The sequence below is a fragment of the Condylura cristata genome, unplaced genomic scaffold (assembly GCF_000260355.1).
Source record: "Condylura cristata isolate star-nosed mole 26May11 unplaced genomic scaffold, ConCri1.0 scaffold00007, whole genome shotgun sequence".
Lineage (NCBI taxonomy): Eukaryota > Metazoa > Chordata > Mammalia > Eulipotyphla > Talpidae > Condylura > Condylura cristata.
Window position 1 is genome coordinate 2,575,086 of NW_004567108.1, and position 25,165 is coordinate 2,600,250.

General features: G+C 42.5%; 1 protein-coding gene across 1 annotated transcript in view; it reads left to right on the forward strand.

The window, feature by feature from the left end:
- The first annotated feature begins 215 nt into the window (after nucleotides 1-215).
- Nucleotides 216-25,165, forward strand: part of MARCH6 (membrane-associated ring finger (C3HC4) 6, E3 ubiquitin protein ligase) — a 42,097-nt gene continuing 17,147 nt past the window's right edge. Inside the window, exons 1-15 of the mRNA XM_004678057.2 lie at nucleotides 216-308; nucleotides 1,018-1,091; nucleotides 3,334-3,477; nucleotides 4,886-4,958; nucleotides 10,654-10,822; nucleotides 12,187-12,376; nucleotides 13,573-13,634; nucleotides 14,222-14,254; nucleotides 16,568-16,619; nucleotides 19,870-19,928; nucleotides 21,323-21,403; nucleotides 21,676-21,744; nucleotides 21,833-21,907; nucleotides 22,634-22,768; nucleotides 24,602-24,721. Of these exons, the coding sequence (XP_004678114.1) occupies nucleotides 3,348-3,477; nucleotides 4,886-4,958; nucleotides 10,654-10,822; nucleotides 12,187-12,376; nucleotides 13,573-13,634; nucleotides 14,222-14,254; nucleotides 16,568-16,619; nucleotides 19,870-19,928; nucleotides 21,323-21,403; nucleotides 21,676-21,744; nucleotides 21,833-21,907; nucleotides 22,634-22,768; nucleotides 24,602-24,721 (1,248 nt within the window). The 5' untranslated portion in view covers nucleotides 216-308; nucleotides 1,018-1,091; nucleotides 3,334-3,347. The remainder of the gene's footprint in view (nucleotides 309-1,017; nucleotides 1,092-3,333; nucleotides 3,478-4,885; nucleotides 4,959-10,653; nucleotides 10,823-12,186; nucleotides 12,377-13,572; nucleotides 13,635-14,221; nucleotides 14,255-16,567; nucleotides 16,620-19,869; nucleotides 19,929-21,322; nucleotides 21,404-21,675; nucleotides 21,745-21,832; nucleotides 21,908-22,633; nucleotides 22,769-24,601; nucleotides 24,722-25,165) is intronic.

Genomic DNA, 25,165 nt, shown 5'->3' on the forward strand with positions numbered 1-25,165 from the left:
TGTAAACAGTTGACCTAACATATTAGGGAGTTTTACTTAATTGCCATCTTAATCATACTTTTTAGTTCACTGTGCTGTTGATTAGTTTTTTGTTTTTTTTAAACCAAGTAATAGATTCTTGCTTTAACATGTAATATTTTAGGTCTCTGTGGTTTGAAAAATTTTTAAAAAAGTTGTAACAGATAATTCAACTTTTCTTTTTCACTAACAGACATATGTAGGGTTTGTCGCTCAGAAGGAACACCTGAGAAACCTCTTTATCACCCTTGTGTATGTACTGGCAGTATTAAATTTATCCATCAAGAATGGTGAGTCATCTTTTTAGAAAAATTAATGTCTGAACTGCTTTTTTTCTATAATTAGAATTAAAAATTTTTGTTACAAAAATTTGGAAATCATATTTTATGCCTGTCATTTTGGTATATTATCTTCTAGATATTTATGAGTACCCATTTGTTTATTTCTATCATGGAGAGCTTATTTATTTTGTTCATTGTAAGTGTTACAGTGTTTCCTAGTTTTGCTTGGCAGGATAAAAGCTTACATTTATTAAGTACTTTGTTTCAGGTAAATGCTCAGTGCTTTTTACTTACTTTAATTCTTACAACAAAAATGTGAGTTGGAGTACTTTTACGCAGATGAAGAAAATGAAGCATAGAAAGTTAAATAATTTGTCCTAGGTCACACAGCCTGCTAGTAGTAACAGAACCAAAGTTCAGACTTAGCCACCAAGTATCAAGATTGTCAGACAAGTATTAGACGAGAAGATGTTTGTGCTAAGAGGGTCTTTGAAAGTCAGTTACTTCTAAGGAAAGTGCAATTTTATCTTTTGCTTTTATCTTTTATAGTTCTGTATTCTTAGAGATATTAGTTATAAAAAGTTAAGAATATTCTAAATTTGAAAATGTTGAAGCACTACAATGTGTAAGGTTTTAATAAAACATTAGTTTTCAGTTAAGCCTGAAAGTTCTTTACTATGAACACTGTACTAATGAAAGTATTTGTAATTAATTGCAGCTTAGTTCAGTGGCTGAAACACAGTCGAAAAGAATACTGTGAATTATGCAAGCACAGATTTGCTTTCACACCAAGTAAGTTCTTCAGAAGTTTCCATTGTAATTTTTGGGACTGGCTTACTATATAACGATGTGTACACAGTTTTAAAGCAACTATGTTTTAATTTGTACTTACTAGTAATAATATTACCATAACACTTTAGAAAGTATTTTTACAAACTTCATGTCAGCTTTAAACTAAGCATGTATGTCTGAGTGTGAAAGAGGAAGAAAAGCATATTGTGTTTTTTATTATATATATATAATATAATAGTTTATTTTTACATCATTTTCTACTTTTTTTTTCATCTCAATTGTAATTCCAGTGGGTTTCCCATCACCAAGTCACCCATGTGCCATCACCATAGTCCAGTGCAACCCCCACCCCGTTTTTGATCCCATTCCCCACTCCACCCCCATATTGTGGGGTTTTTTTTTTAATAAACAAGCTCAAACATACACAATCTGTGGACACCTGTCACTCAGTTTCACCCATTTTCAACTCCTGACTTAATTTACATGGAATCATCTGTGTTCTTGTTCCCCCACTAATGCAGCCTTTTTAAAGCAAAGTTATGATTTCATCTATACATTTTATTATATATTTCTCAAAAGTATGGATTTTTTTTAACAAACATGACTATATTAATAATATTCACTTGGAAAAACAGATAGTGGTGCCTTGATTTTATCAACTGTCCAGTTCCAAGCTTAGGATATTTTTGAGTTAAAATTGTATAGGGTAGAAAACAATAAGCTAAGTTTTAAATTACCCTTTTAAAAGTAAGACTTCTTAAATCTTAGTATTACAGGTCTTTAAAATTTCAAGTATATTTTATGTCTGTTGGGTATATCCTATGTCTGTTGGGTAATATTTAGTGTAAATATAACTCTTAAATGAGCTATATTTTGGCAAATGTCAAGAATTTGAAGTATAATTTTTATCCTGGGTTTTTTGGGGGAGGGGTTTAGACCATCTTAAAATACTGAGTAGTGTAAATAGGATTAGTTTTACTTTGTTTCTGTGTCATGGTTATGAAAGGTTAAGTAACTTAATATCTTCATAAGGTTTGATAGGGAATACTGAGCTTCTTTGAGTCTGGTAAAAGCTTGTGTTTGCACAGTTTAGATTTCATTTGATAATCATGCTCTGTTTTTTTTTTTTTTAATTTGTCTCAAAATTATATTTTACTGGTATAGTGACTTGCTGTTATGAATGAAACATCCTCTTATAATGAGTGATCTTTTTAGCTGTGTTATAAAATTGTTGATTGTTTAATCCTAAAGGTTTATAGCTGTGAGCAGCTTTGTAATAGTGCACTCTAAACTTAGCTCACTGTCTTTTAAAACTTCATACATCATAATTCCTTGTTTTGGTCTCATTGGAGAAAGAATCATTTGTTCCCTTGTGTGTTCTGAGTTACCTGTGGTGAAACAGTGGTTTTCGTTGGAATCATTTAGAAAGGGAACTTTCTAAACCTGGCAAACTGTTGCTCTGTGCTGAATCGCACCTGCAGAGAAGCAGTAAGCTCTGAAGCCTCCTGTGTAGCCCGGGCGCTGCACTGCAGTGGTGTGGCCCTCCTCCAGCGCTCACGCCCAGCTGCCCAGTCGTCTGTCTGTGTGGGGCGGGGGCCTCCCGAGGACACCACTCACTCACCTGTCGCTCCTGCTAGATTTATCTGACTTTTTATGGCTTAAAAACAAGTGAATTATTTTGGTTGAATGCTAAATTACTTGTAAATTAGCTTTGCATGAGGTAGAGGCTACGATTGAGGAATGGGAGCTTTCTGTTGATTCTTCCTGCTCAGAAGCCTTTTTTATTGATTTTTACATTTTGCATGTCATATGCTCTCATAACTAATTTCGGGGTAAATGTGGCATTGTAATGATTTGATTCACGTTTTTAAAGAGGAAAAAATATTTAAAAACATGTTTAACATTTTATTTATGCATCTGTATTATTCATTTTAAAAGTGTTTACTCCCCCCACTTTGCTCAGCCGTCATCCCCACAGCCCCCACATTCTGCCCTCCTTCCTTTCCGCTCTGGCCTCCTCCCCTGTAGGATGTCTCTGGTTTGTAAATGTCTGTTTTTGTTTTGTTTTATATTGTAATAAAATTACACTTTCCCCCTATGTCTTATTTGGGTCTCTTAAAAGAGGAAAACTATTTAAATGTATTATAAATATTGGAAATTAAGATAGCTCTACATGCCTTTTTCCTATTTACATGTACAATTAAAAAAATACGAAGTTATATGTACCTTTTTCCTTTTATAGTTTACTCCCCAGATATGCCTTCACGGCTTCCTATCCAAGACATATTTGCTGGACTGGTTACAAGTATTGGCACTGCAATACGATACTGGTTTCATTATACACTTGTGGCCTTTGCATGGCTGGGAGTTGTTCCTCTTACAGCATGTGAGTATTCCTTCAGTCTTCTGCGGGTAGACTCACTTAAACTCTACATAACTATTTAATAGTATAACGTTTTACTCTTTTTTTGAAATTTAATTATTTAATATTACTGTGTCTTATGTTAGGACAACCTTTCTTAGAGACATTATTCACCTTTATTAAGAACTGTTTTTTAACTGGTCAGTTCATTGATGCGGAAAAGAAACACTTCAGGTATTTAGGGGGGGAAGCAAAATGAAACCATAATTGGAAGCAATTTTAATTTTATCCTTGAGGTATGTTAGCATTTTCAAGTATTGTGGAAGATAGGTTCTTTGGAGATCTCCACATCTCTTAGCCTTCTCAAAGACACTCACATCTAATTGTCCTGAATAACTGGGAAGCCTTTCTTTGAAACAGAGAAGACTCTTTGGGCAGTCAGTGTACTAACCATTAGTTGATCCTTTTTGGAGTCTTGGTTCTTAAATACATGGAAGTTATAGATAGTGGCTGGAGCCAGAGTCTGTAAATAATGATTCTGTGGCATTAAATGCAAAAAAAGGTTTTTAAACAAGTGTAGTTAATATCCTTCTGTCTCCTTACCATAAAAGGAGAAGTTGAAATGAGAAATTTGGGAACTGGACCATGTAGCCAAACAGGTGCTGCTGAGAGCTGAGTTAGTAAGCTTAGAAGATTGAACACAGTGTTCTCACCAGGATATAGCTCAGAGCTGCAAAAAGTTGCAAGTGTGAGGGGAAAGCAGAAATGGAGCTTCATCCTGTGGCTCATTGTCTAGCAAACATTCCAAGGGGTAGAGATGTGGAGAGGAGCGGTGCAGGCACCGTGCAGGCTGAGAACTAGCCCATGGCGAGAGGACGAGGACTCCAAGCCACTGCCTTCTGACCATTCCAGTCGGGCAGGGTGTGTATGCTGCACTTCAGCTTGCCCTGCTAAGACACTGGACTTGCATCAACAGCACTGAATGCCAGAAGCAGCAGAAGCTTCAGAATTTCACAAAAAGTTGAAACTAAAGTCTTCAACCCGTAAAATAGTCTTGAGATGAACACGGGGCATACTTCAGTCGATGCAAGGGCATGAAAGTGCACCACCTCAAATTCTTTCCAAAGGCACTGCCTTTCTCAGCTGAGCAAGGACTCCAGCAGTTGTGACTGTACCCAACAGGAATCACGTGTGGCTTACAGCAAAGGCAGAATCGTTAAGCTAGAGGAACAAGTAGTTTTTAGTAACAGTTAAATGAAAATTTCAGAGGATCCTTAGCAAGGGAGAAGTGATGAGGGGAGGATAGAAGCGAGAACTTTTCAAGTTGCTTGTTCAGAGATGCGCTAGATGTAGACGGGAAAGGTGGTGTCATGAGGCATTAAAAGTAATGGGGGCAAGCCGCGAGTCGTGACCCATGTGCCTTTTCCGGCAGGCCGCATCTACAAGTGCTTGTTTACTGGCTCCGTGAGCTCACTGCTGACACTGCCGCTGGACATGTTGTCCACGTGAGTATGGGGCAGAGGGTTAGGGAGGTGGGTGGGTGCCCGAGCTTCCTCCAGCTGTTGTGCAAGTTCTGTTTTGGGCACATACTTTGTAACCTGTGTCTCATTGTAGCAGTTACAGCTACACTCCTAAATGATGTTTGTTTTAAGACATGCTTGTCATAAGGGGCTATGTGAAGGTGGGTGGGTTATTTAATAGTCTGGTGTAGACCAGGGAATATACTATGTGTTCTTATGCTGAGTTTATTTAAGCATGACATTTTAACAGTATGTACATTTGAATTCAGATTTATGAAAAATATTTTTTTTGTGATTTTAAAAGCATGTTCACATTAGTTGCATTATTGTATCTCAGTTTGCCATTGTCATTTTTTTGGGGCGGAAATACCCACGTTTCATTAATGTCAGAATTAGAAATGATGTAAATAACCACATCATCACCGATTCTTAGTTTACAAAAGATTGTGTCCCCATTTGCTAAATCTTTTTTTGTACATACTCAGTTGACCTTAGGTTTCTGATCTCTATGGTAGAAAAGACAACAGAGTTAAGGCTCTTGTCAACAGAAGCATCCAGAGAATATTGCTGTTTTGTAAACACAAGCCAAGTGGCAATAGAACAGCAGAATAGCAGGTTAAATTTCCGATAGACACAAGTTAAGGAGAGTTCTTATGTTTGCTTCATTTTTTTAAATCGTGGTTGAAAATGCTCAGAAAAATGAAACTTGTCTGTGACACATTTTTGTACACACCAGTTCTACCTTGTTGGGTAGAACAGGCAGGTTATTTTCTATCCGTGTCCCTGGCAGTACAGGGACCAGATAAATGAAGATGTTTTGAGCTTGAACATTGTTTACAGTAGAGTTTTGTTTGATTCTTTATAGAAAAACAACTCTGAGAACGTAGTATTTACTTATTTATTAAAGATTTATTTATGCATACAGAACTGGGGTACAGGTTAGAGGTGCAGTGGCGGTGAGAGGATTCACCAGAGACAGAGTAGGGAGCAGAACAGGCAGATCGACAAAGTACACTGCTGAGGCGAGCAGAGGGCAAGACAGGAGAGGTCTGCCATGCCCTGTGGGTCACCTTTCGGGCCGGGGATCAAACTCGCACTGAAGTGGCTTGCAGTGCTGTGTCCTAACCCATTGAGCCACCAGGGAGGGCCTGAAAGTAATCTTTAGAAGTAGGAAAGGACCTTGAAAATAAGGCACCAATGACTAGGACTGTGACCAAAAAGGAGAAGCAGTAATTTTGACACACTCCAAAGTTTGGAAATAGTGTGTAGCAAGAGAACCCGTTTATAACAATACAGAACTTCCATGGAGTGATGTAATAGAATCAGAAAGAACCACTTTCCTGTGTGTGGGCATCAGATTTTCAGACCCAGCCACGTCGAACACAGCTTGGTCACAAAACCAAATCAGTCTCCAGTGGCTCAATTGTCATTCATTACAACCTCATGCAAATGACATAGTTCGAGTCTGACTTTTATCTAGAACTTGTGTATGAAACAGATGCATTTGAGAAGTAGTGAGGGAAGGCTAGGAAAAGCAAAAGGTGACTGCTAAGAGTGTTGGAAGTTATATTTTAGCACTTATATACTAATCAACAGGGAAAAACTAACAGGAAAATCTTGTTCCATTGTAGCTCATTACTAAACTTTATACTTGTCATTTTTAGGAGTGTAGTGTAGCAGTTAGTGTCTCACTTGTCTAGAAATGGTAAAATGAGTTCTTATCGGTGTTTCTTAGCAGAGATACATTAACTTCTTCAGTAGTTTATATATATATATATTTTTTTTTTTTTTCAAAGAACTATTCACCTTTGCATATAAGAAAAGGTGCAGGCCAGAGGTATGTGTGGGGTGAGAAGATAACCCAGAGACAGAGTGGGGAACAGAACAGGCAGACTAAGGAAGTACACTGCCGAGGGGAGCAGCAGGGAGACAGGAGAGGTCTGCTGTACCATGTGCGTCAGCTCCCTGGTGGGGGATAGTACCCGTGCTGCAGTGGTTGGTGATAGCCTCATAGTGCTGAGTTAACTCCTTGTGCCACTAGGGAGGGCCCCGGTTTCCATTTTAAATGGCAAAATATGTTAATGTTCACCAATGTTCAAATTATGCTTAAATTGGTAGCCTTTGCCTATGTGAAAAACAGGTTTTTGTGAGATCTGTGTCAGTGCAAATGCCAGGTAAAGAAGGTAGTACTCCACTTAACGGCCACCTTTACTTCTTTTTGTGCAAGCATTGAACGTTTGGTTTTTGCCAAGTGGGATCATTTAGGGAGCTGGTTTTAGCAGAATGAACACTCACTTGGGAATAAAAAATGTCCTCTGCACCTGCTTTTTTCTGGTGATTTTGGGAAAATCCCATTGAACCTATCTGAACCTGTTTCCTCATGTGCAAAGTGAGGAAGAGCTTACCTGGGTGTTTTGAGTGGTGAATCCTCACCACTCAAATATATGTAGAAACAATATGTAAAATTTGAGCACTGTGTTAAAATGTATAGTCAGATCACTGAAACTGAACATTGCTGTGTGTCTTACCTGGGCAGGCTGTCCTTCCTTCTTATCTGACTGGTGGGGGCTTCTCCTGAGTTGCTTTCTTGGGAGCAATCATCCACTCTGGGAGCATGCTGGAGGCTGGTGGGGATAGTTCAAAGAAATTGTAAATATGGCTTGTGTTTATAATTCCATGCTGCCTTGTACAGTTTGAAGAATTGAACCAGTTTCTCTGAAAGTTTTGGTAATGAATTTTTTCTTAGTAATGTTCATTTTCCCTATAGAATAAATTATATTTCTGAAATTATACTTAAAATTTCTTAATCTCTTAGAAATTCTCCCATTCTGTGGCTAAGTTCTCCAGGTCTTCGCTAGGCATGGCATGGTGTAGCAATTTCCAATTGCTGCAAAACATCTTGTCCCCAAAACGTAGTGGTGTAAAACGGTCCTTATTTGCAGACGATATGTTAATTTACATGGAAAACCCTAAAACTCCACAGAGAAAACCATCAACCAGCTTAGCAAGGTAGCAGGATATAAAATGAGCACATAAAAATAAGAGGCCTTCCTATACACAAACAACCAATCAGAAGAAGCAGAAATAAAAAAAAGCCATCCCCTTTTCAATTAAAATAAAAAGAATCAAATACTTGGGGATCAACCTAACAAAAGAGGTGAAAGTCCTATACAAAAAAAATTACAAAACACTGTTAAAAGAAATTCAAGAAGACACCATGAAATGGAAAGACATCCCCTGCTCATGGTTTGGGAGAATTAACATCATCAAAATGGCCATCCTACTAAAAGCGATATACAGATTTAATGCCATCCCAATAAAAGTCTCAATGACATTCTTCAAAGAAATAGAAAAAATACTGATGAGCTTCATATGGAACAACAAAAGACCCTGAATAGCCAAAACTTGTTTTGTTCTTGTTTGCTAATTCTGGCATTAGCCATTAGGACTGGCCTTAGCTTATCAGGTTCATGGTGGGGTGCTTCAGTTGCTATGGGCTGCCCTAGAGTTGGCTGCCAGGATGTCCCTGGTTGGGGTGTCTTGATTCTCATTCACTTGGCCTGGTATCTTCCAGAGGGCTAGTGCAGCCTTTCCGTGGTGGCCTCAGAAAGGGTCATAGTGGAAGCTTCTAAGCTAGAACTCTGGTAGCAACACCAGACTATTTATAAAACATGTCCAGATTCAAAGTGCAAGGAAAAAAACAATTTCACAAAGAGTTTGTTTCTATTTAAAATCTGCAACCAGCAGTTCTTTTTAAAAAAAGATTTATTTATACATACAGAACTGGGGTACAGGCCAAAGGTGTAAGGGCAGGGAGAGGATTCACCAGAGACAGAGCAGGGAGCAGAACAGGCAGATTGATGAAGTGCACTGCTGAGGGGAGCAGCGGGTGAGACAGGAGAGGTCTGCTGTGCCATGTGGTCGCTCCCTGGATGGGGACTGAACGTGCTGAAGCAGCTGCAGCCAGTTTCACAGTGCTGCACTTTAACCCATTTAGGGAGGGCCCAGTTGTTTCTCGTGCCAGTGCTAAGGAGGACTAGGGAAGTCAGTATTTTAGACCCAACCCGTCAAAGCTTTAATGGTCTGGAGGTTCCTTAGCAAGGGTGGGGGGAGGGTTGGGAGTCCTCTTTGATTAGGGTCTATTTCATATAAAACCTGAGGGCTACATGAGTCTAGTCAAATTTGGAGATGCTAAGCTGAGGTTGAGGTCTTCCACGTTGACCCTCCCCAGCTTTTCTATGGTCGAAGGTCACCTCACATATGAATCCACCATATGTGAGTGGATTTCTAATGACTGCCAGGATTCCCCAGTTATCCTGGCATTATTCTGGAATCGGACCTAGACTAGGGAAGAATAAACTTCAGAGAGGAAAAGAACAAAGATGATGTCTTTGTTACAATACTCAGTGTTACGATACGCCATGTTTTCATGTACGATTGCCAAAGGAACCATAGTTTGTCTGTCTGAATTTGTTAAGGAACTAAAATACTTGTACAGTGTTTGCAGTTAGTATAAAACTTAACCTGCTTCCTGAATGGCAGGTCTTTGGGGCGTGTGGCAGGTGCGCTTGCCCTGTAGCTCCCTGCAGAAATCCTGCCTGCTTTCCCTGCCCGGGGTCTTCCAGGAGGCTCTTCTCTGCCTTTCAGCTTTGCTGCTGCTGCTCACTGGTTTGACCATAGTTGATATGGTAAAGCTGTGTGTGAAGTAAGGATAAGGAAAGTCCTCATGAGGGTGAATAGTCGTTCACCTGGACAGTCGGCACACATGTGCTGCTCCAGCTTTGACAGGTGCTGGCTTGTTTAAATGGTGACAGGTGCTTCTGGTGTTTTCCTTGTTGCTTTCCTGCTTCTCAGCCCTGTTCCAAGAGATGTGATAAATAGCTCATTTCCATATGGTGCTGAGGTGTTTTATTTTTGGCTTGATAAACTATAAACACACATAATACGAATATATGAATAAGTAAATCTGGCTAGCTTATAAGAATTTCACTATCCTCAGAAATAATAATAATTATTTTTAAAAAGATTTATTCATTGGGCTCTCCCTGGTGGCTCAGTGGGTCAAGGTACCGCATTATGAAGCTCTCAGAAGCCACTGCAGCACAAGTTCCATCCCCAGCCGGGAGCTGACCCACATGGCGCAGCAGACCTGTCCTGACCCGCCCGCTGCCTCCTTCTGCAATGTACTTCATCAATCTGCCTGTTCTGCTCCCCACTCTGTCTCTGGTGAACCCTCTTACCCACCACACTTCTAGCCTTAAAAAAAAAAAATTTTTTTTTTCATTTATGAATACAGAACAGGGCAGAAGTGCAGGGGTGGCGAGAGGTTTTACCAGAAGCAGAGCGGGGAGCAGAACAGGCAGACTGATGAAGTTCACTGCTGAGGGGAGCAGCGGGGGGCTGTCAGGAGAGGTCTGCTGTGCCCTGTGGGTCACTCCCTGCCAGGGATGGAACTTGTACTGAAGTGGCTGCGGCCGGCTTCACAGTACTGTGCTTTAACCTGTTGCGCCACCAGGGAGGGCCCAGAAATAATTATTTTTAAAGAACTGAATTTTCACATAGCAAATGATGATTTTTCTGGCTGTTCTTATTGAGATTTTAGTGTAGAATGAAATACTGTTACCTAATGCATCTTTTAAGTATTTTTTGGAGTAATTCTACAAACTTTTCTTTTTAATAGGGACAATTTATTGGCAGATTGTTTGCAGGGTTGTTTTGTGGTGACTTGCACGCTATGTGCTTTCATCAGCCTGGTGTGGCTGCGAGAGCAGATAGTCCACGGCGGGGCGCCGATTTGGCTGGAGCACGCTGCCCCGCCCTTCAACGCTGCTGGGCACCACCAAAATGAGGTATGTGTCTTCACTCAGGAGTTGGTGTCGTTTGGATAGGGCTTGAGCACTGTTGTAATCCTCTCAGACCCAGCTACGACTCCCATGGCCCCTACTGCAAACGTGGAAGTGCAAAGACTTGGGAAGAGGATAAGGGTGATGGGAAAGGTCAAAAGAATGCAGCTGTGTTTTCGCCTCTTAATTTTCCAGACAGAGAGGGAACAGTGTCTTGAGATGTAGTAATGTGCATTTCATTCCCCTTCCTGAGTTAATGGCTTAATGCTGACCTGGAAGTTAAGGTGCAGACTTCTGCCTCTACTGCCAGCCTGTGGTATTGGTGTTAAGGCACCTGCCTCTCCTCTCTGTTCATCGGTTTCTCTTAGATGACATCCTCACCTTTGCTGTTCCCAGGAGGATCATAACCCAAAGTAGAAAAACTGAAACCCTATTACAAGACTCCAGTGCAGTTACACTTTTTCTTTAGGAGAGATGGTATGCTTGGATATAAGAGCACTTGCCAGAAGCTTTGCGAAGAGGAGGAGATTATGGTTTTTGTTATCTTGCTGGCAGAGACATGGTCAGAGTAAAAATGTCTGAAAAGTAACCACTTACCTGTGAAAACAATTTGTACTTCAAAAGTTATAAAATACTGAAAATAATAAATGGCAACTTAGTTTTTCATTTTAGGTTGTTTTGCTTTTTTCAGTGTCTTCTGCTATCTGTCGATTAATTGCACAGAATGTTACAATACCTTTTCTGCCACAGAATTAAGATAGCATCATCTCTTTTGAGAACCACACACCTAAAGTGAAGGACTGCAATACTCTTGTCATTATACCCAATGTTTTGAAGCATGTAATGCATTATACTTTTATATAGCCTTCATCATCTGGTAGGAAGTTCAGTGTGCTAGTGAACTACACATACGACCCTGCATTTGTAGGAATTAGACCTCAGAAGAGCTGGTAGAGAGAGGGTGAACATGGACGTGGCGGTCCGTAGGGACATGCGTGCCCCCTTTCCTCAAGTGTTCAGTTGATACCAAGATTGGTATGTGTAAAGAGACAGATACATAAATGTTTCATCCCAGAGGATGTCACTAAAAATGGGAGATGCCTTACAAACAAGGGTTACAAAATGATGTATTCAGGGTAGCCAGCCTGCCAGCCCATTTTCTGTAACCTATATACTGTGAAGTGAGTTGATGTCCTTAAGTATCCGGATGATCCGAAATCAGATACATTTAGAAAAGTGCACTTGGAATTCTTCCCCATTTTCAGCAAGCTTGTGTTTGCCTGCTAGTTTTGCTTACTTCGGAGAGTGCAGTTTGAGAATGAGCAAAGGGGGGCACGGCAGTGACACTCTGGTCCCTGACATCCTTTCAGGCTCCGGCAGGAGGCCATGGTGCTGAAAATGCTGCCCCCGACCAGCCCGCAAATCCGCCAGCTGAGAATGCAGTGGTGGGGGAGAACCCCGACGCGCAGGATGGCCAGGCCGAAGAGGAGGAGGAGGAAAACGAGGAGGACGACGACGCAGGTGGCGAGGACGTGGCGGATGCCAATAATGGCGCTCAGGGTAAAGCAGAGCCGCCCCGTGTCCACTCCCAGCCGGCACTGGGAACGAGGACTCGTGTTTCAGTGTTTCATGGTTTTGAGTTACATTTCTAATCTGTGTTTAGCTTTATTTTGGCAAACTTAGATTTAGAGAGCTACATGCATAATTTTCTTTCCTATGAAGCAGGGCACATTTTGTGTACTGTATACAGGACTTTTATAGGATAGATAGGAAGAAATTATAAGTTGGTATAATCCTAATTTTTTGCTACTTCTGTTGAAGTCAATGCAACTTGCAGTGTGAAAGAATTACTTCCTTTAATTTGAAAAAGCTGTGTGTGTGTGTGTATAGGTGTATAGTTACAGGATTGCACCTGTCAGATGAATGTCATCACACACCAAGGCACACGTAGCCTTCACCATAGTCCCTTGTGGCCAGGGAGGCCCACTCAGACTGCTTTCACGAAGTTTCTGGTCTAGTGCAGAAGTAGCAATACCCAGGTGGAAGAGATTCCTCCTTGCACATGTGGCAGCTGTATGCTTTGTTCCAAGAATGCTGCTAGAAAGCTATTTTAAGTATGATTCCCTGGTTGTGCAGAGTAAGCGGTACTTGAGCAGAGGTCTGAGAATGAGCTCTATGAAGGGAGCAGAGAGACAAGTGTTAGCTGCAAGGCTCCCAGAACGTGCCTGCTGCTTCCTTCCTGTCGCCACCGTATCCGTCCGTGTTAGTCTCATGTGGCATCGCCTGGCGCTCTTCCCTTCTTTTTCTGCCTCTGTGTCTTTGCCTCATAAAGAATTATGACTGTTCTCCTGGCTTTAAAATCTTCCAGCAGTTTTCCTTAGATAGTAAAGGACAGGCTTCACATTCCTCATGTTATAATCTGATCCCTGCCTGCCTTGCTTTTGCATTCCTCCTCATTCAGATGATTGTAGTCTCTTGGCTTCCTTCCTTTTCTCAGATTTGCCAGATTTATTCTTGAGTCAGAGCTGTTGAATTCCTCTTTCACAAAATTCTCTTTTCTAGCACTCATCACATTCTATGATCACCTTTTTAAAAAATGTGCTATAGTTACTTAGATGCATTTTAATTTATCACCTAACAAATACTCAGTATGGAAGACTTTTAAATGTGGCTTAAAAAATACAAATTTAGAGAGTGCGATTATCATGTACAGTTAAGTTCCATCAGTAATCTTTAAACTGCAATTCTCTTTCCAGATGACATGAATTGGAATGCTCTAGAATGGGATCGGGCTGCAGAAGAGCTTACGTGGGAAAGAGTGAGTAAGCTTTCTATCCAGGGTCCCAGAGTTTTAACCATAATGTATTAAAGTTGTGCATATTTAGATGATAGGCTCATTTTGTTAGTACAGTTGATGAAAACAAAATTACCAGCTTTAGTTTCTAGAGAAAATTTAGTGATATATTATTTGTGATGAAAATATGACAGTGATTCATTGTTGACCTTTTTTCTATATTCTGGTCTCTGTTGTGAACTTTGTTCTACTGGGATGTTTGCTTAATTAGAAATCTTGCACTTTAGAAAAATGAAGTCACAGTTTAAATTAAAATATTCTGATGTTTCAGTTGACAGAAGAAAACAGTTGTCTCATAAAATCTTGGCTGGCTCAATACCCAGTGTAAGAAACCCGGAATGGAATTTCTTTTTGATTTTGTGATTGTATGATTTGGAATAAGAGGAGCCCCAAAATACGAAGTTTCTTTTACTCTTTGTGATTGATAGGTCAAATCGGGAAGTCGTAGATAAGGATTGTGTTTAAAGATAATTGAAAGGATCATAAGCCTGTTTTGTTAAATAGAAATTCCTATTGCATCTTAAATTAATGTATGTTATTGTTTATTTTAGATGCTAGGACTTGATGGATCACTAGTCTTTCTAGTAAGTAAAGCTAATATTTTTCATAATGGAATTGTGACTTAAGTATTTATCTTGGTGGTTCTGTAATTTCAAATTTACAAAATATGCTGACTTTATACTACAGGTCACTGAGTTTTAATTATTTGATGTGTTGGAGATTACTCGATGTGTGAGAAAAATATTGCCAAAGCATAAAAGCAGCATTATTCAAAAGGAAATTATTTAATACTCGATTTTAGAAAAGAAAACACAGTAGAAAGCAAGTGGTAATCACGAGTTGATCTTCCAAAGCCCCACTTGCAGCACTCCAGGCCTCAGCCAGCTAGCCAGCAGCTCTGTGCGCGTGGCTGAGCGTCGGGTCCCTGCACCCTCGTGCTGAGCCCCATCTCGCTTTACCTGACTCCCAGAGAGCATGAGCCTCAGGTGAGGAACACGTCTTTAAAGAAGAAATGATGCTCTTTGCAGGTTCTGTCATACAAAATCACTTGCCGGGGGAGTTTCCAGTCGCTTTGGCAGTCAGAATAACTGGCCACAAGTAAGAGTGGCCCAGACTAGCTAAAGCAGTAAGAGGAAGTCCAGAGATGAGCTTGAGGGTTTCTTCATCCAGAGGCCCAGCAGTGTTCCCAGAGACCCAGATGATGTCCATCTGTCGTCTCTGCTGTTGCAGTGTTGCTGTCCTCTGCAGGCTGCTCCTGGGTGGGGGTGGGGACAGAATCAGGAAGTTGAGGACAGTAGTGTGAGGACCTTGACAAGTGTGTCTGGTGGTAATTAAAGTTAGTGAGGATGTGATGTTGGGAGCACCTACTCCAGGTTTGAGCTCCGTCACCGTGGACGCTGTGGTTGGGCTGTATACGTCTTCATAGCATCTCTCAAAAATGAGATTAGTCTCTTAAAAGTGAGGAGCAAGTTGCTGAGGCAGTGTGTCGTCTCAAACACCCCCCCCCCCCCCCCCCCCCGTTACTGGGGAAACACTTGCTTGCAGGGTATAGTCATTCCTCCAGTGAAAAATACTTAGTATCTACCACAACAACTGTTGCAGTAGTTCCTGGGAAATTCAAAGATGAGGAATATAGTCTGTGTTCTCATAGATGCTTTATAGTTGAGCAGAGAGAAACGAGCTTGTAAACAAGGAACTTTAGAGATTCTGTGTGTTAACGACTCATGAGAAAAGGTGTGTTTAATACACAGGAGACACAGGCTGAGAGAGCTAAGTCAGGTATTGCTTAGTGGAAGGGAGCGAGGAGTTGGCAGTGGGGAATTTTTAGAGCAGATGACTTAGAGGTTCAGGCACAAAGGATGCTGGGGTAAGGACCATTTGGGTAGCCTTAAAGGCAGAGCTGAGGAGATTCAGAGGGTCATGGCCAGCTTATTGAGCAGGAATTCAGTGGGCATCTCTTGGGCGGAAACTCACCCTGCTTGCCACTTGGATTTGTGGGAGATTGGGGAACCCGGCAGAGCCACCTTTCTGAAGAGGCCTGGACGCGGTAGTGAGTTTCAGCATGGAGCAAAGTGTGTGACCCGGCTGGGGAGAGGGGTAACGCTCACACCCTGGGGTGGGGGCTGACACATGACCGCAGAGGATGCGGAGACCTACTAGACGCCAGCAGGAGGCACCACAGGAGATGGCCAAGAGGAGCAGCCGCCTTGCGGACGTCCCAGGACAGAGCAGACTCTGCAGGGGTTGCCATTGAGAAAAATGTGCTCAGAATCTCTGTGGTTTCAAAATTTTTCTCCATTTGAAATTTTTTTTTAAAGATTTATTTATTTGTACATACAGAACTGGGGTACAGGCCAGAGGCTCAGGGGTGGCGAGAGGCTTCACCAGAGACACAGTGGGGAGCAGAACAGGCAGATGGACGAAGTCCACTGCTGAGGGGAGCAGCGGGCGGGTCAGGAGAGGTCTGCCTCGCCATGTGGATCTCCTCCGGGGCAGGCGGGAATCGAACTCATGCGGAAGTGGCTTTAGCTTCTCAGTGCTGTGCTTTAACCCGCTGAGCCCCTAGGGAGGGCCTCCATTTGAAATTTTTAATTATCATTTGATTTAAATGAAATCTGGCAATTATGAAAATTTGCATAGTTTGTGGTAGATGATTAATTTCTGTAATAGAGATGCTTATGGATTGATTTTTTTTTTTTTCCTACACGTAACAGTTAGGAACTTTGAGTTTTAGCTTAATGAACTATCTAATGAAAAATGGAAAGTTGTCCATCATTTCTGGAATGAAATTTCAAGATGAAAGAGGAATATCCGTTTTCCTAACTAATGAGGTGGAGTAGTCCTGTTCAACACCCAGCAGGAATGAAATGCGACTCATGAATGCTCTTTCCTTTTAGGAACATGTCTTCTGGGTGGTGTCTTTAAACACGCTGTTCATTCTTGTTTTTGGTAAGTGGTATTTACTGTCATTTATGCTATAGGTAGGAGTTCAGATTTCTCAGAACCTTGGTGAAGGTTTTGCTTTGTTTTTCTTTTGTAAGCAGCTTTGACTAACTCTGCTTTTGTCAGACATTTCCGTCTCTATTTGGAAGGTGATTTTACATGGGCTGGGGAATACGTGGTACCCCATTTCTTGAACTTTTGTGCTTATTCTCCTATTGTCAGGAGGTCTTGGTTCTGCCCATGAAAAGCCCGACCACAGCCTTACTAGTGGCCCTGGCCTGGAAAAGAGGCCTGAGGAAGGACAATGAACTTTCCCCAAGTGTGAATTCCCCTTAGAATCAGTCAGATGAAGTCACTTCTAAGCACTTTGCAGTGAGGGTTCTGTGACAACACACAAGAATCCCTCTCATTGGGAGTAAACTAGAGGAAGGAAGGCAGGGTTGACAAGGCGGCAGCTGACAGATTTTTCTGCTTTGGAAATAATAAGGGAAAACTGAGTCATAGTTTAACCCAAGGTGTTAGAACTCAGTCTCTGCGTCTCTGCAGGGAGAGAGGGCCGAGTCCCGGAGAGGCAGGCTATTGTTAGGCTGTGCTGTGATTTGTGCCTGGCTACACATTTTTGTGGGGTTGGTCTCTGAGAAATTTCTTCCTGAGTGGGAGTCCCCTTAGCTCCAAGGAGCAGAAGAGCAAAAATTCCCAAAGTTTCTTTTACTGAATTCCAAGTTATTCTCTGTGTTGGTGCCACAAGGTGACCCAGAGAACAGTTGTTTTCAACAGGAAACAACAGAATATGTAGATCATGGAGGAGACAAGAAGTTAATTTCTGAATATTAATTTGCAGAAGAGGGAAGAAATGTATTGGTATCTTGTTGAAGGAAAATATTTTGAAAAAGTTTCATTGTTTCTTAACTTTCAGTAACTAAGATGGTGCAAATAAGAGGAAGCTCACCCTTTGTGTCTTTGTAAGTGGGAGTGAGTATGTATCTGCAGATTATTCTGTATTTATTTTCCACTATGGAAAATAATTGCAGGTGGAACTCTTGATCTTGACCAGGTTTTCTTCAGAGGAAAACTGGCCTGTAGACTTCAGTGTCTTTTCTTACAAGAAAAGTTTTATGCAAAATTAATGTTTGGAGGAACAAGTCACCTTTAAGGTAAGTTTTATGGAAATAAGAGCTCACGTATGTCAGTCAGATCTTACCCAAGTAAATTTTTTTCTAATCCAACTTCCTAAGCTTATACCGTGAAACACTTCCGTCTTAGTAAATTTGTGTACCTTACACTGAGGATCTTTTGAAATGAACATGCTTTGTTTTGGGGGTGACACTTTTCTTTTTGGGTGGGTGCGGCCTCTGTGATTATGCACACTTCCCGAAGTTCAGGCCACTGCATACTCCGCTGGCCTTACTTGGGCTCGCTCTTGTGGTCAGTTAAGTTGCAGAACCACAACCATTACAAGGCCGAGGCCACAGTCTCCCCGGAGAAGACTGCGATCCTGAGAAATAGGCTGATTTCCAGGTCCCCATCTAGTGATTGCTGGCTACTGGGGTAGAAGTTGATTGTTAGAATTGATGCTTCAGGTTAAACTTGGTCAGTTTTCCAACCTTCTTGAGTCATCCTCAGAGTTGGGTTTGGGAACAAAAGACAAACAATTCTGCATGGTTTTTTCTTTAAAAATTTAGTTTGCCTTGCAGCATACAGTCGTTAGTGAAACAATACAAGTGTATGACTTACAAATTTAAGTGTATTGGGAGTACCTATGCAAAAAAATCTCTATCCATGGGATACTTGGCCAAAATGATTAAAAAGCATGAATAATTGAGTCTCCTTTGCCTCCTCCCTTGATAATCTATGCTGTCCAATTATTTTTGCCATTAAGGTCATTTTTTATTATGAACAAATTAAATTTTCAAATTGTATCAACATGGTAAGAAAACTAAGGAAAAGACTAAGAAGTCTGAAAATTTGAAAGATTTTTTTCCCTCACTTAATGGTAATATTATTGTCACACTTTATGAAATGAGCAGAATTTAACATTTGCAAATAATCCACTATGCCGAAAGCCCCAGGTTGTCCCTCTACTGCCACCGTAGAGTGGCTGGTTTGAATGGCACCCACATGAAGCCCACACACGGTTTTGGCCGTGGAGACCCAAGTTCCTTTCTGCCTCGAATGCTGTTCTCTCCGCCCCTTGTGCTCTCCGGTGTCCCGTGGACGCTGGCGATGCCCAGCGGCAGCGCCCTGCCCCGTGTCGGCCGGCTGTCCCGTCAGTTCACTCTGCGCTGGAGGTTCGCTCTCAGACTGGGACGGAGCCGGCTCGGCATCCTCAGGGCACGTTTGTCTGTCAGTGCCACGTGTCAGGAGGGAGGTGGCCAGTGCGAACATGGGTGCACCTTTGGCATCCACCTGGGGATTTTAATTATCCTTTGCTGTTCCCTGCTTGGCATTACAAAATGGAGGTTTTTGTGTTCTGTCATTTTTTTTACACTTTCTCACTGATTTTTCTGTAAAGAACTACTTAAATCAGCTAGAATTTTTCAAAAGGATTTATTTCTGCATACGGCCGGAGGTGGGGACGTAGTAACAAAAATCACCAGAGACAGAGCTGAGAGCAGAACAGGTCTGCTAAAATCCACTGCCGAGGGGAGCAGCGGGAAGACAGGAGGGGTCTGCTGCGCCCTGTGGGTCGCTTCCTGGCCGGGGATCGAATTTGGGTTTCAGTGGCTGCCTATAGCTTGACAGTGCTGAGACTTAACCCCTGCACCGCTAGGGAGGTTCCTTATCGGCTAAAATTATCAAGTTAACCTGAACTTACTTGTTCGCAAGCAGCAGGGCAGATACACAGAATTTTCCCTCAACAGTTTTCAGGGTAAAAACTACTTCCATCGCTGTTGCAAATGTTTTCTGTTATATTGCTTTTATGCATTTTAGTAGTTTTTGCTTCGGGTGGTCTGCTTCTCAAGTATCATGAACTCCTGGGCTTGTCTATGCACGCTGCCACTGGCCTGCATCACCGTGCCTGGCTCTTTTGCGCCTCTTAACAATGGCGCTTATGTCCTTTCCGTGAGCCCCGGTAACCGGTAGACCGGAGGATTCTGGCTATAGAGAAGGTCCCAGGAAGCACATTTTGGGTCTCAGTCCTGGAGTTTGCCATTTTTTCAAGAAATCTTAGTTCCTTTTAGTGGGGAGTTGAGATTTGGAATGTGAATTGTTTTGATTTTGAAGTTTTCATTGAGTTTTTTCTCCCCCTTTTTAGCATTTTGTCCTTACCACATCGGTCATTTCTCCCTTGTTGGTTTGGGATTTGAAGAACATGTGAGTATATAATTTTATGAACTTCTTTCATTAATCACCTCCACATTTGAGAATTGTTGAATAACTGATAATGTGCAGCGTCAGTTTCATTTCTCACGCTGCCTTATACAAAGGGGGTCGCTAGCCAGGACTGCCTTGTTCTTCTAACACTAACCTATGACCCAAGGTGCAGCAGGCCGTGTTGCCAGCTGAGGGCTGTGTGCTCTGAATTTCCAGACTCAGTTCTTCTCAGGCAGACCCAAGGCAGAATCAGAAAAATGTTTCCTACGCACTGATTTTTGGTCTGACGACTTGTGTTCTTCTCTCCCTTTCTGTAGATGGGAATTTTGAAAACTAATACACTTTATTTAAAAAAGAGCTAGTTTACCTTGAAGTGAGTTATACAATTTGCTTTAATTTTGACATTTTACCCTTGTTTTTCAGGTAGGTAAATAGTTGCATGAAAATAGTGCTATTTGGAAGGTAGGAAGTACTTAGTCATGTGAAGGGAGGGCTAGGTTTCTAAACCACGCTGTGCGGCTCGCACGTGTTACTCTGGAGAGCACTCACTCTTGGTGGCTGAGGGGACACGGTGACGGGCTGTGGTATTGAGCACAGCTCCCTGAGCCCCGCCAGCTGAATGCGAGAACACCACGTGTTCAGATAGCTGCTCTGATGAGTCTGTTGTCTGAAAATTGGGAACGGAGGGCGGCACCCTGGCCATCACACTGCCTTCTGGTGGCTGTAGAGGGAGCTGCTGTGGAGGCCCCGGACTTACAGGTCTGGTGGCTCCCACTGCAGGATGGGTTGCGGGCCGGGCGGGCACCAGGCTCGCAGGACTCAGCCTTGGCAAGTCGCTGCGGCGTGGACTGGGGGCTGCTGGACTGCGATGTTCCCGTGGCTTGTAGAAGTTCATTCACTCCTCTCTCCCTTTGTTTGAGTAACGTGTTCCTCTGAAATTTTCCCTCTCCCTTCTGTGATAGTGGTGGTGGTGGGGGTGGGGGTGAGGTGTGTAGAGATACTATCAGAAGGACAGCTTCAGTTGTTTCTGTTATATATTGACTGCCCCGGTGGTTCACTTTTTGTCTTCTTGGATTGTTTACTGCATTGTTAAACTGGGATATAGGCCATGTGGTAAAATTACAGTTCTACACATATATTTGAAGGTTTATTTCTACTTACTTATGCTTACAAGAACTGGGGTATAGGCTAGAGATGCAGAGGGTGAGAGAACTTACCAGAGACAGAGTGGGGAGCAAAACAGGCAGATGACTGAAATCCACTGATGCGGGGAGACAGGAGAGGTCTGTTGCGACTAAAAGGTCTCCTGGCCCGGATTGAAGTCGTGTGCTGAGACTAGCCCTTGCACCACCAGGTAGGCCCAACAGTTTTAAAGTTTATTTTCTTTTTTCTAGGTCCAAGCATCTCATTTTGAAGGCCTGATCACAACCATAGTTGGGTATATACTTTTAGCAATAACACTGATCATCTGCCATGTATCCTTTAACGAGCCTGTGTGGGGGCACAGTCACAGTATTTATACCGAAAGCAGTTGTACACTATTAATACATGTACTCTCTTCCTGTGTCTCTCCCTGTTCCGCTCACTGTGTCCTCTTAATACAAATTGTAGGTCTCTGTAGTAAGGATGAGGCAGGCAAAATATGAAATCACTTAATGTGTCTGTCAAATACTGAGTGTCACTCAAATACTGGCTGCCCGTTTCCCGTGCTGTTAGATGCTCCATTTTCCTTGACTAGATGCTGTAGGGTTTGGCAACTCTTGTTAAATTTCACAGGTCCCGTCGATTGCTGGGCGTCTGCTACATAGTTGTTAAGGTAATTCCTGTTAGAAGTCAACACATCTGGCTGTGGTTTGCCCCGCACCGCCTGGGTGATACTGACTGACGGCCTTTGTCCCATTAAGGTGTCGCTGTTGGTGGTAGTAGAGATTGGCGTGTTCCCGCTCATTTGTGGCTGGTGGCTGGATATCTGCTCCTTGGTGAGTTGCTTGTTCATATCTCCCAGTTTAAAGGCTTCAAAGAGAGGTCTTAGGACCTCTCTTTAATGTATCATTGTGGAGACATAATGTTGCTGATTTCTGAGTAACTGATTTTTGTGAGGCTTGGGCAAATTTTTGATGTCAGTATTTTGACCAGAACTTTTATAAAACCAGTGAAGATTGATTTTTTTTTTAACTTAATCTGCACTTCCAAATTTTACAGTAGTGCCAAAATATCATACACATGAGGAGAACAATGTGATAATGTCCTTACACTGGTAAATTTAGCCTTAGCTGTTACCAAGTAAGATACTTCCCTCTTTATAGTTTAAGTGGCTGTCAGTTATACTCTGGAAAGTTTTGGCTTTTCAGAAATAACTTACATACGGGAAAAGCTGCCATTGGGTCTGACATCGCGTCTCCTCACATGCCTCGTTACAAAACTTGTCGTGATGCAGTCCGATAGCAGGCATTGTGCTAACAAGATGCCTATTTTACTTACCAGTGATTTTTCAGTTTTGCTTCAGTTTAAAATTTGTAAAATGTCATGTACATCTTTGAAATAGTGTCCAGCTTTCTGTCATTTTATTTCTGTGACACCATGAAGTGGCCTTAGAAGACTGTAGTCATTGACCACGGCCGCCTCCATGCAGTTCCTTGACGATGGAGAGGTCCATTTGTCAGATGTAGGCAGTGCACAGCTCTCATTGCCCTCTTTTGGTCTAGGAAATGTTTGATGCTACCTTGAAGGATCGAGAACTGAGCTTTCAGTCAGCTCCAGGGACGACCATGTTTCTGCACTGGCTGGTGGGAATGGTCTATGTATTCTACTTTGCCTCCTTCATCCTGTTACTGAGAGAGGTGAGTTCGCAGGGACGTGCTGACGGCACACCTTTACGCCAGGGGATTTCCTTAAGCACAGGCATGCGCAGGGCTGGGCAGTTTTCTAATCGAATCGCTTTTTCAATGTTATCCCTATAGGGAATCACTGACATATGAATTTGATTAAATTGCTTTAAACAATTGTCAGCCATTTGTATGAAGAATTGACAAGTTTCACTATAATCAGTTAGGATCTTGAAAGATGAGTAGATTAAAGGGGAAAATTTAAGTACTTGCTTTACTTGGTGGATACTTTTATCACTTCCTACTATGAACTCTTGGAATTTTATGTTTTGTGATTCTGTCTTGGGTTCAGTACCCAGGAAATGCAGTGCTGGGAACTAGCCAAAGGCAGGCATGTAAGATGGGCTTTGCAGCAGGCGCCTTGGCTACGGAGTCCAGTGAGTCCTCTGTGGCGCCAGCCACCAGGCCCGTTTTCAGGACACGGCTCACTGACGGGAAGGCAGTGAAAGTGGGTTAGTGCTTGATGCTTGTGCAGTGTCCTCTCAGTCATCCCTGTGCTGGGAGAAGTGCAGAGCTAGCGACTGACAGGCGCCTTGCAGCTGTGCATTCAGTGACCCCACGTGAGCAGAGACACGGCCCCTGTCCTCCACCGCCGCCCGGGAATGCGAGGAAGCGTTCCCTGAGGGCGGCGATGGGGGCAGCTGGGCCAGAGGGCAGTCCCGCCGGGCCGTGGGGGCAGAGGATACAGTGGGCACCCTGGATGTGCTCTGCCCTTTGTGAGGTTTGAGGGGTTGAGGAGAGAACTGCAACCAGAGTGGCTTGCCCTGCGTCGTTCAGAGTGAGTACAGTGAATTCTGTTTGCAAAGAAAGCTTTGTATTCTTTCTTCTAAACACATTTGAAACTAAAAGCCAGTGCAGTATGCATTTTAGAAATTATCTTCCATTAACTTGTAAATTACATTGAGTGACAGAATGTTTTGTGCTCAATACTTTGATTTTATCAGTGTGGCTTTCTTGTTACGGAGCTTCTGGTCACATTATCACCCACTTGTTGGAAGATGGAGAAACAGGCTAGGCAGATGAGATGCTCTCTAAAGAGTACCTCGGTGAGCTTGCAGCACCTGGCACTGACGGCCAGGCTTGCTCTCCACCCTGTCACCCACAGTCTGGGTCAGTCACCCCCGAGAGGCGGGAAAGGTGTGGACAGGGAATAAGGTGCTGAGAAAGCCACAGGGCTCCTACCCGACTGCTGGGGGTAGGACCAGCACAGTGCCCTGTGCTCTTCGACAGAGGGCACCACGATGACAGTCTAGAGACACTCATGTCACATCCTGAAGGCCTGGATTTCTTGACAAATGGTGCTTAACAGTTGCATTGAATGATTAAAAGCATCAAAGGATGTCAGACACAGGGTAATTTTTATAAAGGTTTTTATTAAGGAACTTTTTTTTTTTTTAGATTATTCATTTATGCACACAAGAACTGGGGTGTGGGCCAGAGGCGCAGGGGGGAAGGGGGATTCCCCAGAGACAGTGGGAGCAGAACAGGTGCATCCCCTGAGACACACTGCTGAGAGGAGCAGGCTGGTCAGGAGGGGTCTGCTGTGCCCTGGAGGTTCCTCCCTGCTTGAGCTGCAGTGGCTGTAGCTCGCTGCATCGTGCTGCGCTTTGACCCGTTGGCTACCAGGGTGGCCCAAAGAACATCTTTTTGTGGGAAAGCCATTTGAATTTTCTGGGGTCCGTCTTGTAAGAGACCAAAGTTATATAAGAGTTTCTTTTTTAAGTTCCTGACCTGCACAGATCATAACTACATTGGTACATATTTGTAGAATTTGAAATATATTTGCAGGTACTTCGACCTGGTGTCCTGTGGTTTCTAAGGAATTTGAATGATCCAGATTTTAATCCAGTACAAGAAATGATCCACTTGCCCATTTATAGGCATCTCCGAAGATTTATTTTGTCAGTGGTAAGCCTACCTTTTTATTATTTTTAAAGTCTGCTACCCTTTAGGTTTTTTGCCTTTGTTAATGTTGTTGTGGGATTGGGAGAGTAGATTGAGTAATTGATGTTTGATCCAAGCCTGTGGAACTTGGTTGTCAAGTTTTATTGGTCATTTTTGATAAAATATTTACTACAACAGAAATGCCTTTGAGTTTTTTTGTAGTGTAACTGATTGCCAAACTATGGGTCTCTGAATTACATTTAATTTGCAGGAAAGCAGTGGAACTTGTTCATAACTTCTAAAACTCTCATCAAAAACATCTCTTAAGTTTCTTCCCTGCCTGGAAGACAGAACAGCCTAGTTAAATCTTAAGTTCTCCACAGTGGAAGTCTAGAAGCAGCATGGTGTCCCTTGGACACCTGAGTGGCCTGTCTACGGCTCACGTCTTGCAGTGGTTATGGACTTAAC